The 18,141-nt window shown below is 35.7% G+C and overlaps 1 protein-coding gene across 3 annotated transcripts in view; it reads right to left on the bottom strand.

Annotated features, from left to right (window-relative positions):
• Positions 1–18,141, bottom strand: part of TTK (TTK protein kinase) — a 75,515-nt gene that overhangs the window by 54,616 nt on the left and 2,758 nt on the right. For all 3 annotated transcript variants that reach the window (XM_057489372.1, XM_057489374.1, XM_057489373.1), the window contains exons 3-10: positions 16,105–16,327; positions 15,698–15,804; positions 12,651–12,794; positions 12,061–12,175; positions 11,834–11,906; positions 11,647–11,741; positions 10,523–10,613; positions 9,321–9,441 (exon numbers count right to left, since the gene is read on the bottom strand). In XM_057489372.1, coding sequence (XP_057345355.1) covers positions 9,321–9,441; positions 10,523–10,613; positions 11,647–11,741; positions 11,834–11,906; positions 12,061–12,175; positions 12,651–12,794; positions 15,698–15,804; positions 16,105–16,327 — 969 coding nt within the window. The remainder of the gene's footprint in view (positions 1–9,320; positions 9,442–10,522; positions 10,614–11,646; positions 11,742–11,833; positions 11,907–12,060; positions 12,176–12,650; positions 12,795–15,697; positions 15,805–16,104; positions 16,328–18,141) is intronic.

Genomic DNA, 18,141 nt, shown 5'->3' with positions numbered 1-18,141 from the left:
CTATAGGGTATCTTAGAGTGACTGCTCTAGATGGGAGCACTCCTAAGGCTAAATAGATGTCACCAGAGAAAATAAAATCACAGCAAATAAAACAGACCAACCAAATACTAACAAAAGGCAAAAAATAAAATCAACTATTCACAAAAGCAGTCAGGGAAACATAAAAGAGTACAGAATAAAACACCTAATATATAAAGAACAGAGGAGGAGGAATAAGAAGGGAGAGAAATAAAGAATCATCAGACTGTGATTATAATAGCTCAATAAGCAAGTTAAGTAAGACAGAAAGATAGTAAAGAAGCTAACCTTGAACCATTGGTAACTACGAATCTAAAGCCTGCAATGGCAATAAGCACATATCTTTCAGTAATCACCCTAAATGTAAATGGACTGAATGCACCAATCAAAAGACACAGAGTAACAGAATAGATGAAAAAGCAAGACCCATCTATATGCTGCTTACAAGAAACTCACCTCAAACCAAAAGACATATACAGACTAATAGTCACTAGATGGAAAAAGATATTTCATGCAAACAACAGGGAGAAAAATGCAGGTGTTGCAGTACTAGTATCAGACAAAATAGACTTCAAAAGAAAGAAAGTAACAAGAGATAAAGAAAGACATTACATAATGATAAAGGGCTCAGTCCAACAAGAGGATATAACCATTCTAAATATATATGCACCCAACACAGGAGCACCAGCATATGTGAAACAAATACTAACAGAACTAAAGGGGGAAGTAGAATGCAATGCATTCATTTTAGGACACTTCAACACGCCACTCAAGCCAAAGGATAGATCCACTGGACAGGAAATAACTAAGGACACGGAGGCACTGAACAACACACTAGAACAGATGGACCTAATAGACATCTATAGAACTCTACATCCAAAAGCAACAGGATACACATTCTTCTCAAGTGCACATGGAACATTTTCCAGAATAGAACACATACTAGGCCACAAAAAGAGCCTCAGTAAATTCAAAAAGATTGAAATTCTACCAACCAACTTCTTGGACCACAAAGGTATAAAACTAGAAATAAATCGTATAAAGAAAGCAAAAAGGCTCACAAACACATGGAGGCTTAAGAACATGCCCCTAAATAATCAATGGATCAATGACCAAATCAAAATAGAGATCAAGCAATATATGGAAACAAATGACAACAACAACACAAAGCCCCAACTTCAGTGGGACGCAGTGAAAGCAGTCTTAAGAGGAAAGTATATACCAATCCGGGCATATTTAAAGAAGGAGGAACAATCCCAAATAAATAATCTAAAGTTACAATTATCGAAATTGGAAAAAGAAGATAAAATGAGGCCTAAAGTCAGCAGAAGGTGGGACATAATAAAGATCAAAGAAGAAATAAATAAAATTGAGAAGAATAAAACAATAGAAAAAAAATCAATGAAAACAAGAGCTGGTTCTTCGAGAAAATAAACAAAATAGATAAGACTCTAGCCAGAATTATTAAGAGAAAAAGAGAATCAACACACATCAACAGAATCAGAAATGAGAAAGGAAAAATCACAACAGACGCCACAGAAATACAAAGAATTATTAGAGAATACTATGAATACCTATATGCTAACAAGCTGGAAAACACAGAAGAAATGGACAACTTCCTAGAAAATTACAACCTTCCAAGACTGACCAAGGAAGAAACACAAAATCTAAACAGACCAATTACCAGCAAAGAAATTGAAGCCGTAATCAAAAAACTATCCAAGAACAAAACCCCTGGCCCAGATGGATTTACCTCAGAATTTTATCAGACATACAGAGAAGACATAATGTCCATTCTCCTTAAAGTTTTCCAAAAAATAGAAGAGGAAGGAATACTCCCAAATTCATTACATGAAGCCAACATCACCCTAATACCAAAACCAGGCAAAGACCCCACCAAAAAAGAAAATTACAGACCAATATCCCTGATGAACGTAGATGCAAAAATACTCAACAAAATATTAGCAAATCGAATTCAAAAATACATCAAAAAGATCATACACGATGACCAAGTGGGATTCATCCCAGGGATGCAAGGACGGTACAACATTCGAAAATCCATCAACATCATCCACCACATCAACAAAAGAACGACAAAACCACATGATCATCTCCATAGATGCTGAAAAAGCATTTGACAAAATTCAACATCCATTCATGATAAAAACTCTCAACAAAATGGGTATAGAGGGCAAGTACCTCAACATAATAAAGGCCATATATGATAAACCCACAGCCAACATCATGCTGAACAGCAAGAAGCTGAAAGCTTTTCCTCTGAGATTGGGAACAAGACAGGGATGCCCACTCTCCCCACTGTTATTCAACATAGTACTGGAGGTCCTAGCCACAGCAATTAGACAAAACAAAGAAATACAAGGAATCCAGATTGGTAAAAAAGAAGTTGAACTGTCACTATTTGCAGATGACATGATATTGTACATAAAAAAACCTAAAGACTCCACTCCAAAACTAATAGAATATCAGAATTCAGCAAAGGTTGCAGGATACAAAATTAATACACAGAAATCTGTGGCTTACCTATACACTAACAATGAACTAACAGAAAGAGAAATCAGGAAAACAATTTCATTCACAATGGCATCAAAAAGAATAAAATACTTAGGAATAAACCTAACCAAGGAAGTGAAAGACCTATACCCTGAAAACTATAAGACACTCTTAAGAGAAATTAAAGAGGACACTAACAAATGTGAACTAATCCCGTGCTCTTGGCTAGGAAGAATTAATATCATCAAAATGTCCATCCTGCCCAAAGCAACATACAGATTCAATGCAATCCCTATCAAATTACCAACAGCATTCTCCAATGAACTGGAACAAATAGTTCAAAAATTCATATGGAAACACAAAAGACCCCAAATAGCCAAAGCAACCCTGACAGGGAGAATAGAGTGTGGGGATCTCGCTCCCCAATTTCAAGCTCTACTACAAAGCCACAGTAATCAAGACAATTTGGTACTGGCACAAGAACAGAGAAACAAACCAGTGGAACAGAATAGAGACTCCAGACATTAACCCAAACATACACAGTCAATTAATATACGATAAAGGAGCCATGGACATACAATGGGAAAATGACAGCCTCTTCAACAGCTGGTGTTGGCAAAATGGGACAGTTACATGTAAGAGAATGAAACTGGATCATTGTCTAAACCCATATACAAAAGTAAATTTGGAATGGATTAAAGACCTGAATGTAAGTCATGAAACCATAAAACTCTTAGGAAAAAAAATAGGCAAAAATCTCTTCAACATAAACATGAGCGACTTCTTCATGAACAGATCTCCTTGGGCAAGGGAAACAAAAGCAAAAATGAACAAATGGGACTTTATCAAGCTGAAAAGCTCCTGTACAGCAAAGAAAACCATCAATAGAACAAAAAGGCATCCTACAGTATGGGAGAATATATTCATGAATGACAGACCCGATAAAGGGTTGCCATCCAAATATACAAAGAGCTCACGCACCTCAGCAAACAAAAAGTGAACAATCCAATTAAAAAATAGGCAGAGGAGCTGAACAGACAGTTCTCCAAAGAAGAAATTCAGATGGCCAACAGACACATGAAAAGATGCTCCACATTGCTAGTCATCAGAGAAATGCAAATTAAAACCACAATGAGATATCACCTCACACCTGTAAGGATCGCCACCATCCAATAGACAAACAACAACAAATGTTGGCGAGGTTGTGGAGAAAGGGGAACCCTCCGACACTGCTGGTGGGAATGTACATCTCAGCTCAACCATTGTGGAAAGCAGCAGTATGGAGGTTCCTCAAAAAGCTCAAAATAGAAATATCATTTGACCCAGGAATTCCACTTCTAGGAATTTACCCTAAGAATACAGCAGCCCAGTTTGAAAAGGACAGATGCACCCCTATGTTTATTGCAGCACTATTTACAATAGCCAGGAAATGGAAGCAACCTAAGTGTACATCAGTAGATGAATGGATAAAGATGATGTGGTACATATACACAATGAAATATTATTCAACCATAAGAAGAAAACAAATCCTACCATTTGCAACAACATGGATGGCGCTAGAGGGTATTATGCTCAGTGAAATAAGCCAGTCAGAGAAAAGACAAGTACCAAATGATTTCACTCATATGTGGAGTATAAGAACAAAGAAAAAATTGAAGGAACAAAACAGCAGCAGAGTCACAGAACCCAAGAATGGACTAACAATTACCAAAGGGAAAGGGACTGGGGAGGATGGGTGGGAAGGGAGGGATGAGAGGGGGGGAAAAAGAAAGGAGGCATTACGAGTAGTATGTGTAATGTGGGGGGAGGCACAGGGAGGTCTGTGCAACACAGAGAAGACAAGTAGTGACTCTACAGCATCTTACTACTCTGATGGACAGTGACTGTAATGGGGTTTATGGGGGGGACTTGGTGAAGGGGGGAGCCTAGTAAACATAATGTTCCTCATGTAATTGTAGATTAATGATACAAAAAAAAAAAAACTACATAAGAGCAAAACTCCTGGATCACATGGCTTCACTGCTGACTATTATCAAACATTTTATAAAGACCTAATACCCATCCTCCTTAAAGTTTTCCAAAAATTTGAACAGGAGGGAATACTTCCGAACTGATTCTATGAGGCCAGCATCACTCTAATACCAAAACCTGGCAAAGACACCACAAAAACGAAAATTACAGACCAATATCCATGACAAACAAAGATGCAAAAATACTCAACAAGATATTAGCAAACTGAATTCAAAAATATATCCAAAAGATCATCCATCATAATGAAGTGGGATTTATTCCAGGGATGCAAGGATGATACAATATTTAGAAATCAATCAATGCCAAACACCACATTAATAAGGACAAAAACCACATGATAATCTCAATAGATGCTAAAAAAGCATTTGACAAAATTCAACACCCATTCATGATAAAAACTCTGAACAAAATGGGTATAGAGGGCAAGTATGTCAACATAATAAAGGCCATATATGACAAACCCACAGCCAACCATACTTAATAGCGAGAAGCTGAAAGCTTTTCCTTTAAGATCAGGAACAAGACAAGGATGGCCACTCTACTCACCATTATTCAACACAACACTGGAGGTCCTAGCCACCGCAATCAGACAAAACAAAGAAATAAAAGGCATCCAGATTGGTAAAGAAGTTAAACTGTCACTGTTTGCAGATGACATGATAGTGTACATAAAAAACCCTAAGGAATCCACTCCAAAACTACTAGATCTAATATCTGAATTCGGCAAAGTTGTGGTATACAAAATGAACCACAAATCTGTTGCATTCCTATACACTAACAATGAAGTAGAAGAAAGAGAAATCAGGAAAACAATTCCATTCACAATTGCATCAAAAAGAATAAAATACCTAGAAATAAACCTTATGAAGGAAGTGAAAGACCTATACCCTCAAAGCTACAAGACACTCATGAGAGAAATTAAAGAAGATACCAATAAATGGAAACACATCCTGTGCTCATGGATAGGAAGAATTAATATTGTCAAAATGGTCATCCTGCCTAAAGCAATCTACAAATTCAATGCAATCCTTACCAAAATACCAACAGCATTCTTCAACAAACTAGAGCAAAGAGTTCTATCATTCATATGGAACCACAAAAGACCCTGAATAGCCAAAGGAATCCTAAGAAGGAAGAATAAAGTGGGGGAGATTATGCTCCCCAACTTCAAGCTCTACTCCAAAGCCACAGTAACCAAGACAATTTGGTACTGGCACAAGAACAGACCCATAGGCCAGTGGAACAGACCAGAGCCCAAATATAAACCCAAGCATATATGGTCAATTAATATATGATAAAGGAGCCATGGATATACAATGGGGAAATGACAGCCTCTTCAACAGCTGGTGTTGGCAAAACTGGACAGCTACATGCAACAGAATGACACTGGATTATTGTCTAACCCCATACACAAAAGTAAACTCAAAATGGATCAAAGACCTGAATGTAAGTCATGAAACCATAAACTCTTAGAAGAAAACATAGGCAAAAGTCTCTTGAATATGTACATGAGCAACTTTCCCCTGAACACATCTCCTCAGGCAAGGGAAAAAAAGTAAAAAATGAAACAAATGGGACCACATCACGCTAAAAAGCTTCTGTACAGCAAAGGACACCATCAGGAGAACAAAAAGGCATCCTCCAGTTTGGTAGAATATATTTGTAAATGACATATCCGACAAGGGTTTAACATCCAAAATACATAAAGAACTCACATGCCTCAACACCCAAAAAGCAGATAACCCAATTAAAAAAATGAGTGGAGGATATGAACAGACAGTTCTCCAAAGAAGAAATTCAGATAGCCAACAGGCACATGAGAAGATGCTCCACATCGCTAATTATCAGGAAAATGCAAATTAAAACCACAATGAGATCACCCTACACCAGTTAGGATGGCCAACATAGAAAAGACTAGGAACAACAAATGCTGGCAAGGATGCAGAGAAATGGGACCCCTCTTACACTGCTGATGGGAATGTAAACTAGTTCAACCATTGCAGAATGCAGTATGGAGGTTCCTCAAAAAACTAAAAATAGAAATACCATTTGACCCAGGAATTCTACTCCCAGGAATTTACCCTAAGAAAACAAGTTTTCAGATTCAAAAAGACACATGAACCCCTATGTTTACTGTAGCACTATTTACAATAGCCAAGAAATGGAAGCAACCTAAGTGTCCATCAGTAGATGAATGGATAAAGAAGAGGTGGTACATATACACAGTGGAATACTATTCAGCTATAGGAAGAAAACAAATCCTACCATTTGCAACAACATGGATGGAGCTAGAGGGTATTATGCTCAGTGAAACAAGCCAGACAAGGAAAGACAAGTGCCAAATGATTTCCCTCATTTGTGGAGTATAGCAACGAAGCAAAACTGAAGGAACAAAACAGCAGCAAACTCACAGACTCCAAGAAGGGACTAACGGTTACCAAAGGGGTGGGGGAGGGAGGATGGGGAGGGAGGGAAAGGGGGATTAAGGGGTATTATAATTGGCACACATGGTGCAGGGGGTTGATCATGGGGAAGACAGTGTAGCACAGAGAAGGCAAATAGTTACTCTGTGGCATCTTACTACACTGATGGACAGTGACTGCAATGGGGTTTGGGGGGTGGACTCAATATGGGTGATTGTAGTAACCACATTGTTTTTCATGTGAAACCTTCATAAGAGTGTATATCAATAATACCTTAATAAAAAAAAAGAATTTTTCATCAAAAGTCTTCACCATATAATTGGAGAAGTGACATATGTAATACACATATCCAACAAAGGATCTGTATGTAGGTGATATAAATATCTCCTAATGAGAAAAAGAAACCCCAGCAGAACATCTGGCAAGAGACTCAAACATGTACATCAAAAGAGGATATCCAAATGTCCAATAAACATACAAAAAATATTCAACATCATCAGACATCAGGTAGATACAAATTAAAACCACAGTGAGGTATCACTTAGCACCAGAATGTCACAAATTAAAACCCAACAATAAACCAATTGAGAAAAATATGGAGCAAGAGCAATATAACAGCTGGTCAAAGGTACAACCCCTTCAGGAAACTGGCACTATCAGTCAAAGCAGACCATGCACATCCTGTTCCCCAACAAATCCACCCCGAATACACTCAAAGAAATGAATATGAATGAAATTGTATGTCACTGGGGTGTACTCTTTGATTTGGGTCATTTTCTGATGGGATGTGCTATAAAATAGTGTCACTGGTACAGTGTAGGTGCTCAACAAGCACTCCTTTAAAAACACTGAATTAGATGTCAGATTAGTACTATTAACAAGCATATTTGGTAAAGATGATTATTCAATGATACTAGTTGATAATTAGATGCCCTGAAAAAATATAAAATATAACAGTTTGCCTCAAATATTAGGAATAGGAACATATGCCCTATCAAAATATAGCTGACGCAAACAACACAGGTTTGAATTGCATGGCCCATTTATACATGGATGTTTTTCAATAAATGCAGTGAAAAACGTTTTGGAGATTTGTGACCAACTTGAAAAAACCCTTTTTCCTCTAGATTACGTTACTGTGAGAATATAATATGTGACACATATACACTATGTGTTAATCATCTGTTTATGTTGTCAGGCTTCCAGTCAACAGTAAGCTATTAGTAGTTAAGTTTTGGGGGAGTTAAGTTAAAAGGTGGATTTTTCAACTGCACAAGGGGTTGACACCCCTAAACCCCACATTGTTCAAGCGTCGACTAATGGCAAGAGACTATTCTGTCCCAGTTTGCCAGGGACTGGAGGCTTTCCTGCGTTTAAGGCATGTGACTTTCAGGGCTAAAACCAGGAAAGCCCCAGGCAAACCAAATTGAGTCAGAGGCAAGCACAGTTTAATCACAGCATTCTAACTTGGTCCAGTTTAAAGAAAAGATTACATCCAATTTGGAAATCTTTGGGACAGTGATCATCCAGTTCATGATCCTGTTCAAAAATCTTCCGACATCTAAAAAAATTAAAAAATTAACCCTGATGTTCAAAATCTACCTAGTCTTATCTCCCACTTTTACACCACCTGTGTTACAGTTTTCAACATAACTAGACCATCTTTTGTTCCTAAAACATTTTTTTTCTTCTGCTTATGCTATTCCCTCCATCTCAAATACTCTACCATTGATATTTCTATCTAAACCTTAACAGTTCTTCACATTTCTTCCCCTCTTCCCCAAAATATTTCCCCTAAACTAAATCAGTTCTTCAAATTTTTCCTCCCTCTGAATTCCCAACAGTTTCCTGTGGTTCTCATGACGCTCCCTACACCCCACCCAGCATTATGGTGACAGCACCTCTGCCGCACGGGATGGCAACTGTCTTGCGATCCTGTCTTATTTATTTATTTATTCTTAGGACATTTATCATAGAACTTACATAGTGGAAAATAAAATGTTTGGGGAAAAAAAAAGGGAAGGGGAGAATTGTCATAAAATAGAGCTTTTATATCCTTGCCAGAAAGTGTTTGTCAAGCCAACTGAGAAAGATAACTCAGCTCCATTGTACTTTCCCCTTGTATTCTTCCTTTTATGTACTTTTAGGCAAACAAACTTTCTTTGGTATAGAATTCAATACTTTTCACATACTATATATTTCAACTGAAATACAAGATAAAGGGACATAGACATAGTCTTCCAGTGCAATTCTTAGGTAGCTGGTCAGCTTTCACAAAAAGCAACAAAGCAGTTTCCTTAATTAAAGAACTAAGTCTATCCATTTTTTCACTCTTACCTTCTAATTTTATTAGAAGACTTGATTCAGTTTTATTCTTCAGGGTTACTGAATCAGTAATAAATTCAAAACTCTTCTCATCTGACATCAGAGGTTCCTTGGAGTGGATATTTTGAACTGACTACATGAAAAGAATAAGATATCAAATAAAATAAAGTTTTGTGAACAACAGCAGTATTAATTTGTCTTATTGTTCAGTATACTAAAGTCTCATCTATATGAAAAGATTACTAGGAAAATCTTCTATTATCTCACATGTAGACTAACAAACTCTGAGCAAAGATTAACTTCTTGAATTATTGCCTAGAGCGAGGTGGATGGTCATAACTATAAATGTGGCAAATTTGCTTTCAATGAAAGTATTAATCAATTACTAAAATATATTCACTTAAAAAGAGAGGTTAGAAAGTTTGGATCCAAAATAAAACATGCCTCATCATTTTGCTACTATGATTTTATTTTATCACCAAAAATAATAGAATTAGTCAAAATTAATATTTGTATAAGGCTAAGATAGTAGTTATTCTAAATCCAGAAAGCAAACTTCTGGTACAACACAAGCACTAGTCTATAATATTGCTGTGATTATTTAAAATTATTTTAAAATGTAGACCATGAAAGAGAGAATTACAAAGACTACAAAACTGAAAAGATCCACAGAATAATGCCAGGGGTTTAACTCAAGTACAATAAGAACAGTATAACCCTTAAACATCAGTGCACCAAGGACTAAAGCTGCTTCCTGTCTTGGAAGTCCGCACAAAGCTGCTCTGCCCCATCAGGACACAAGCATTGATCACCTGAACCCTCACCTCTGCCTCATCACAATTTACTCTCGCTTTTGTCTAATATGCCCTGCCAGATCATATGATTAAATACACCGAGAAACAAAAGCTGAGTGGATCAGCGTCACCAGCTATTACCGAACCAAAGTGGACAAACCTGCTTAATCACGTGCAAAATGACTGTCACTTCAGTGTTCTCCCAGGAGACCACAGGTCCTTGCTCTACCACCTTGGCCTTGGAGAATGAGTCTGGGACTTTGGCACCACCTCCCATTAATGGTCCTGTATCTCTTGGGGCCTTCAAGAACACTGCTAGAGATTCATGCAAACTACAGACCCATTCCCCAGAGAAAGCTCCATGGACCCTGGATCAGGAACCCTTCCTTGTTCCATATAAAGATTTAAAAATTGAAGTACCTTTAAATTTGTCAATTCACTGGAATCATTTCCACTTGATTTAGATCTAGGCACAATCATATCTCGGCACAATTCTGATCCAGAGGTCTGTCTATTACCCACAAAACAAAATTAAGTTTAACTTGAAATTAATCTTTTCAACATATTATTTTTTCCATTTTAAAGTTAGCTTTTTAACACTTTTTAACTGGAAAAAATCTCTTGAAAAGATATTTTTAAAAAATAATATGATTCTAGTACAAATGTGACTAAATAGGTGCGGGGCAATGACAAAAATGATAAAGATAAGCAGCAGGCAATTGCCACTTCCCTGAGTAGTCAGTAATAGTTGGATTAAGGTATGAATGCAGGAAAGAACGGAGCAGCATTTTGTAGGTGAAACCACACTTCAGATGGCAAAATAGTTTAAGAATAAGTAGAGTACAGACCCTTCTTTGAGCTTACACAGTAGCATGTTGACCAAAATAACAAGCCCCAAGCAAATGGCTGGCTTGTTTTTGCTTTTATTTTTTTGGAATGGGAGAAAGTCTCCTTTATTCTTCAGCTAGGTATTCAAAATGGAGATGTGAGAAGAAAATAGTCACTGCATGAGATTTTGGAGTTTACCTTTGATAATCAAAATGGGTCTTTTAATATCAATATTTAGTCAAGTCCTAAGTATAATAGGAATTTAAGTGAAAAGATACCAACAAAAAACAGTGTTTTATCTCTAAGTTTACTTGCAAAATGATTTTCTGAATCCAAGGAGTCTTTCCCATAGCAGTAGTGGTCAGAGTCTACCTCTGCTATGGACACTTCCACACAGGCTGGAAGGAGTCTCACCACAGAGGCTACCCAACGTGAGAAATATTCAAACATCAACAGTTTTTATCCCACCATATTCTTTTAAGCTCATTCTTTTAAGCTTCATGTTGACTTATAATAAAAGGAAGTATTTTAATGAATAAAAAAGCAAAATAAAGTCATAATAGCCACTCATTTCTTTGTCCCTGATTATACTTAGAAACTTGATACATTTTAATAATAAAAATTTAATACTATTATGCAGTAAAAAAGTTTAACACCATTTTGTTACCAATTTTCCAGTACTGAAAACAAATAAAAAAATTAAAACTCAAACATACCTTTTTGTAAAACTTGATACCACTGAGCCATCTGTTTTCCCATGATAATCTGGGCTGCTCAGAAGGTTAACTGGGACTCTTCCAAATGGGCATGACTAAAAATGTTTTGAAAGACTAAGTAATAGGAAATCAACAACACAGACCTCACCACTAGCACTTTAATCTAAGTAGATTAAAAATAACTTACCCGTTTAGCATTGTTTGTTTGTTTCAAGGGATTTCGATGACACATCTCTGCATCGTGAGGGGGCATGTTCTCTCTAAACAGAAATACCCCCAATTTTTAAAAGAAGAATATTAACATATATGTTTCCATTAACTGCTAAACACTCTTATCACTGCAACATGAAAATATATATGTAGATGTATAAATATGTTTGATGACCATTTAAAAAATAGATTCAGTTTCCTTACCCATACAAAAACCTGGCTTTTGTTGTCTGACCTCTAGAATCACAACTGATGCTCCTGTTCTGTAAATGCCCACGTGAACTGGGGAATGGTTCATGGGCATTTAATACTGTAGATGCTGTAAAAATTTTGAAATTGTAATTAATTTATAAAGACATAAGGAATATACAAAAAGTAACCTCACAAACAACATTTAAAAAGTTCATAGTAAATATTTGCCCCCAAAAAGATATGCAGGTATGAAAATGTTATGAAGATAATTCTCTAACTACTTTTTATAACCATTTCATAATCACAAAACTGCTTTCCTAGAATAAAGGCACATTCCCTGTTTCTAAAAGCAAGAAGTCATTCTCTTGCTTAGATTGAGTTGCTTTTAATGTGTTACCAGTGGGAATTTAATTAGGAAAAAAACCCAACAAGGTAGTTAAGACTTCTGTACTTCTAAAAGTCTTATCTCTTTACCTCTAAAATTTAATTTTAGATTTTGATCATTGTACATAAAAGATACTTCTCTATAAAATATGATTCTGAGTTCTTTTTTGCAGGACATTATACTATAGCAAAGTATTAACACACATTAATACATTTACCTGATAAACTCTTCTTTTCCTCCTCTGAAAGCAGCTGCTTTTTTTGAAGGTTTAAATTTTGAATAGCAATTTCCAGCATTTCTAGTGGTACTGCTCCACATTCTATAGCTTTATGGAGAAGTTGTTTACTTTTTTTGAAATTACCTAAGAAAGTAAAAGGTAATTGTCATTTTAATGCAACAATCTCTACTCCCCAAACACCTACTCATTAAGACCTAGGAAAATTAAAAAGGCTTAGGCAAAAATATTTATTCCAAGGCTCACAGACTTTATTTCATAAGCAATTTCTCATGTCTGATAATAGCTAACATGATTTGTGTAATATGCAATTGATCTAATTATGCATTAGCTTACCACTACTATCCATTTTCCAAAATAAAGCAGTTACAAAGTGGGGATAGCAAAGACCAACTAAAATAAAATCTTAAGGGAATTTAGTAAAAGGGAAAACTAAGCCCTAGATGTTACAATAGTCCAAGAGTATCAGTCTGTTACAATGTAGTATAATAATTATCTTTCATTATAACCTTTAGTCATTAAGAAAAGGTTGACATATTTTGCTAAGGGGAATCCTCCATCGAAAGGATTCATATAAAAAAAATGTAATAATAAAGATTAACCTCTAGCTACAGACTTACCTACACTACCCCAAAATGCAAAATAAATGAAAGTCTACCATAGTTACCTTTCTGACTACAGAGAAGTTGCCAATGAAATTTTCTTTCAACTGCAAACTTACCAATATTGAGTCTAGAATTTGTTTTATAAATATTAAATATATGCATCATATATCTTATGTAATGTGTTACCAGTATTTATGGAAGCCACGGACCTATGCCATGCACTTATGGTATAAAAATGATTAAAAGATGGCCTCTAGCTCCTGACAATTTACAGATTTTAAAAACATAAACATATGTGACAGTGGTTAAGTCTATATTTATTCAAAATAGTGGTCTTTCATGTATTAAGCATTTTAGGACTCTTTAAGAACAAAGGCTTAGATAAAATCTAGTAATTAGGGAGCTTAATAAAGTCATAGATCCCTTTGAGAATCTGCTAAAATCTATGAAATGCACTCCACCCCTACAAAAACATACATATATACCAAATTGCACATGGGTTTTCAGGGATGCTACATATTTCCCAAAAGCCTATTTATTAACCTTATTCAAAATGATCACAATTTTGACCTTGAGACTACTACTACTACATTGCAGTAATACCAATCAAGTTTATTTCTTTCATTATAGATAATAAATATAATTAGAGATTTTTAATATTTATGTGCTCTAAAAATGTAAAGTTTATAGTTGCTGTTGATAGGCCACAATACTTCAAAAAACCTTTTTAAGTCGAATTAAGGAAAGACAGTATATTTTAAAAGCCTGGCCAAACCTACTCTAATAGGCAAGGAGGAATCAATTTTCCTAGGCAGGAAAGGGATGATTTTTTTTTAAGTCACCTGATTGTGCACAGGATAGGCCAAAGATGAGGATTCAGATAACTACAACTGAGAAATTATCTGAGTAAGTTCAGAGTTCTCAAACCATTACCTGAGTTTGTACAATCCTTTTTCCAACCTAAATCCTGGGGAACACCTCCACTGACTGAGCCCAGCCTTGGGCACCATTGTGGGGACCGTAGCTAAGCCAAACAAGTGATGATAATGTGTGGATCACTGGTGTTAAATGGGATCAGGTTGGAGCAGAAACAAGGCAGCAGCAAAATAGGAACACATGGCCACAGAGCAGATAAAGAGGGTGGCTCCAAAGTCCCCAGAAAGTAAGAAGAGAAAAGGCTAAGGAATGGGCTAAAGATGTCTGAGGAAGAGACAGACGCCCTTGGTTCTATCCAAAAGGTCCAGACTACAAAGAACTAACTGAGTAGCAATAAAACGTTCTATAGTAGTTTACTTTTTTTTTCTAATTAAAAGAAAACTACCAATTAATGTTACAATTATACTTTTATGTATATTTGTGTGCTATGAAACCACAGCATAAAAAAAGATTATCTAAGCTCTAGCATAAATGTCTTAAATCCTTCATCCCACAATACTAGTGAAGAAGCTACTTTCCTTTAGTCATTTCCTGAATCTAACTAAATAGCACAAACATGATGCTCATGCTCATTTCCCTTACCAAGCGGGAGAACTAGTATAACAAATAACCTCTGCATTTACACATAGGTGGTAGTCTTCTCCCTTAATTCTCTTCTGATCAACTTTCATGTTGTTTGCTCTAAATTTCTACTCCATACATATAATTCAGTACTAGGCTGTGACTTACAGTACGGAGTTACCTTTTACTTAAAATTTGGACTTGAATGGTCCCGGAAGATGACTGGTTAGCCAGAGACAGGTAAGATTCCTCAAGGGAGGAACAACCTAAGACAGGCACAGTCGCAGGGGGGCCATCAGGTGAGAAATTGGGGATCATCAGAGGTGAGGCTTAGAACCTCACCCCCCCATTTTGAGAGAAATCTTCTGCATCCGTGGATGTTTTGTTGCCCTTGTCTAGCTTGGATTAATACTTAGTCTATAGGCACATATATGTATATCATCTACATTTGCCCTCTTACAGCACTAAACTATGTTTTCTACCTTTATCTTGCATCTATCTACCACTTCAGCATTTTATTTAAAAAAAAAAAAAAATAATAATAATAATAATAATAATAATAATAATAAGGGAGAAATGTGGGATTCACATATAAATCAAGTACAAAAATCAAACGAATAATCATATTTGACCTGATTGTTTATAGTTCATGATGCGTGATCAAAACCGAAAGTTTCTGTGATGACTGCCCTTGCACTGCTCACCATGTAAGAACTTATTCACTATGTAAGAACTTGTTCACCATGTAAGAACTTGTTCGTTATGCTTCAGAAGATTGGAGACTGTTGAGAATTAGCCTTGGGGTTGATTAATGATTGTGCATTGAGTCCCCTGTACAGAATTTTATTGTTGTTAACAACCATTTGATCAATAAATATGAGAGATGCCCTCTCAAAAAAAAATTTGGACTTGATGTTTTCAGATTACCTTGTGATAGTTCAAATTGTGCAAAAGATACATGCACAAAAGCAAATTTCTTGCAGTTTGCTCTGGCCATCTGAAAGTAGTCGCGTGCATCATCTGGCTCTTGAATACTGTGATAAAGATTTCAGAGTCAAATTTTAAGAAACAGGACACAGTTACCTAAGTATAACTACTCATTCCGTTTTTCCAAAGGACATGGGATGTTGTTTTCTCCCATGTGTAAAATTAAGTGCCAGTAAGTTAATTTTTTAAATCTTTTTAGGCAAAGTCTACATTATGTAACTTTTGTAGAAATGTATATAGAGTTTACATTATTCACTTGTTAATTATAAACCAAATGTATATAAATAGAGTTTACATTATTCACTTGTTAATTATAAACCAAATGTAGTTCAAATGCAAATACTTACGCTTTTAATTCAGCAAATCTTATTTGAATTCGAGCAAAACTCTCATTTTGACCATATTTATCTGGAGGAAGTGCTTCAATGGCTTGACTGTAACGTCCGATCAATTTATTTAAAAGGGCATCACTTAAGGGAACACTGTTTTTCTCTAGTTTGAGCAACAAATTCAACCAGTCTTCTGGGTTGTTTGCCATCATTATAATTTGGTTAACAGTTCCCGAGTTATCTGAATAAGGAGATCAAAATATACCACAACAGAAGACAAAATAAATGCCAAATTGCACATTTCCTTCAAAATAGCTAACCATTTATATTCTCAGTATAAACATAAACTCCTTAAAATATTTTTTAACTTTAACAATTTGTGTACATATAAGCAATTTGTTTACTGCATGTGTTGTCTTTAATGAGGATATATTTTACCCCAAAAAGCTATATATTTTGAAGGAAAGAAAAAAATTGGAAATAAAATTATTTTTGTATAAGTAGTTTTAAAAAACCATATGTGGTCTAAGAAAACATTATCCTGGAGTAGCATGATTCTATTTTAGCATCCTAACTATCCAAAGAAAACCTAAGCTTCTCCCACCATTACCTGTACTTTCTTGGAAAATTTTTCATCAATGACTTATTCTTTAAAAATTAGAAACAGTGCCCTAGTTCTAACATAACCAGCTTACAAACTTATCCATCCATTATCTCCATAAATCTCAAACTTACTTTAAACCAACCAAACAAAATCAGTTTACAAAAGATATGCAATTGATATGGTCATTTTCTTCCCCAAGTTACCCGTATTTCTCCATAATTTTCATGTTGTAACTTATTTTTTCTTTCGTTAGTGATGTTTTAGAAAGACAGCTTGAATTAATGAAAGTTGCTTGTACAGGACATTTTAGTCATGACTAATTATTAAATTCACATTTCTCAGAGAAATTAGCATTCCTGTAAGTTTCAATTATCTTCAAAAAGGGCTAAATCTTTCCTTAAGAATATTTGTTTTTGCTTCTTACTAAAACATAACACATTCATAACTTTGCTTTCTATTTTAAATTTAATCTGGTCCTATCTAACTTCATTTTCCAGTTTTACCCCCCATGCATGGCTTTCCTAATAAATTTGTCTGCAAGCTGTCTAAAAACCATTGCATCTTCACCCCTATGTTTATCGCTGCACTATTGACAATAGCCAAGATATGGAAGCAACCTAAATGTCCATCAGTAGATGAATGGATAAAGAAGATGTGGTGGTACATATACATACTGGAGTATTACTCAGCTATAAGAAAAAACAGATCCTACCATTTGCAACAACATGGATGGAGCTAGAGGGTATTATGCTCAGTGAAATAAGCCAGGTGGAGAAAGACAAGTACCAAATGATTTCACTCATATGTGGAGTATAAGAACAAAAGAAAACTGAAGGAACAAAACAGCAGCAGAAGCACAGAACCCAAGAATGGACTAACAGTTACCAAAGGGAAAGGGACTGGGGAGGACAGGTGGGAAGGGAGGGATAAGGGCAGGAAAAAAGAAAGGGGGCATTACGATTAGCATGTATAGTGTTGGGGGGTCACGGGGAGGGCTGTGCAACACAGAGAAGACAAGTAGTGATTTTACAGCATCTTACTATGTTGAAGGACAGTGACTATGAACTTGGTGACAAGTAGTGATTTTACAGCATCTTACTATTTTGATGGACAGTGACTGTGAATGGGGATGTGGGGGGGACTTGGTGAAGGGGGAAGCCTAGTAAACATAATGTCCTTCATGTAATTGTAGATTAATGATACAAAAATAAAATTAATAAAAAAATTAATAAATAAAAATAAAAGGAGAACTAGTAATGGCTAAAAAGAAAAAAAACCATTGCATCTTCACAGATGTATTCTTCGTGCCTGAGTACCCCATTCTCCCTCTATTCAAAAGTCAAGAGCATTGTATTTTATTGTATTAGTATTCACTTGATTCAAAATATAAATTACAGTGTAGCATAGTGGATAAATTCTTCTCGTCTAGAAAAACCATCTTATGGTTTTAA

The sequence above is a fragment of the Manis pentadactyla genome, chromosome 12 (assembly GCF_030020395.1).
Source record: "Manis pentadactyla isolate mManPen7 chromosome 12, mManPen7.hap1, whole genome shotgun sequence".
Classification (NCBI taxonomy): domain Eukaryota; kingdom Metazoa; phylum Chordata; class Mammalia; order Pholidota; family Manidae; genus Manis; species Manis pentadactyla.
The sequence above is the reverse complement of the archived record's forward strand: the minus strand, read 5'-3'. Positions and strand labels throughout refer to the sequence as shown.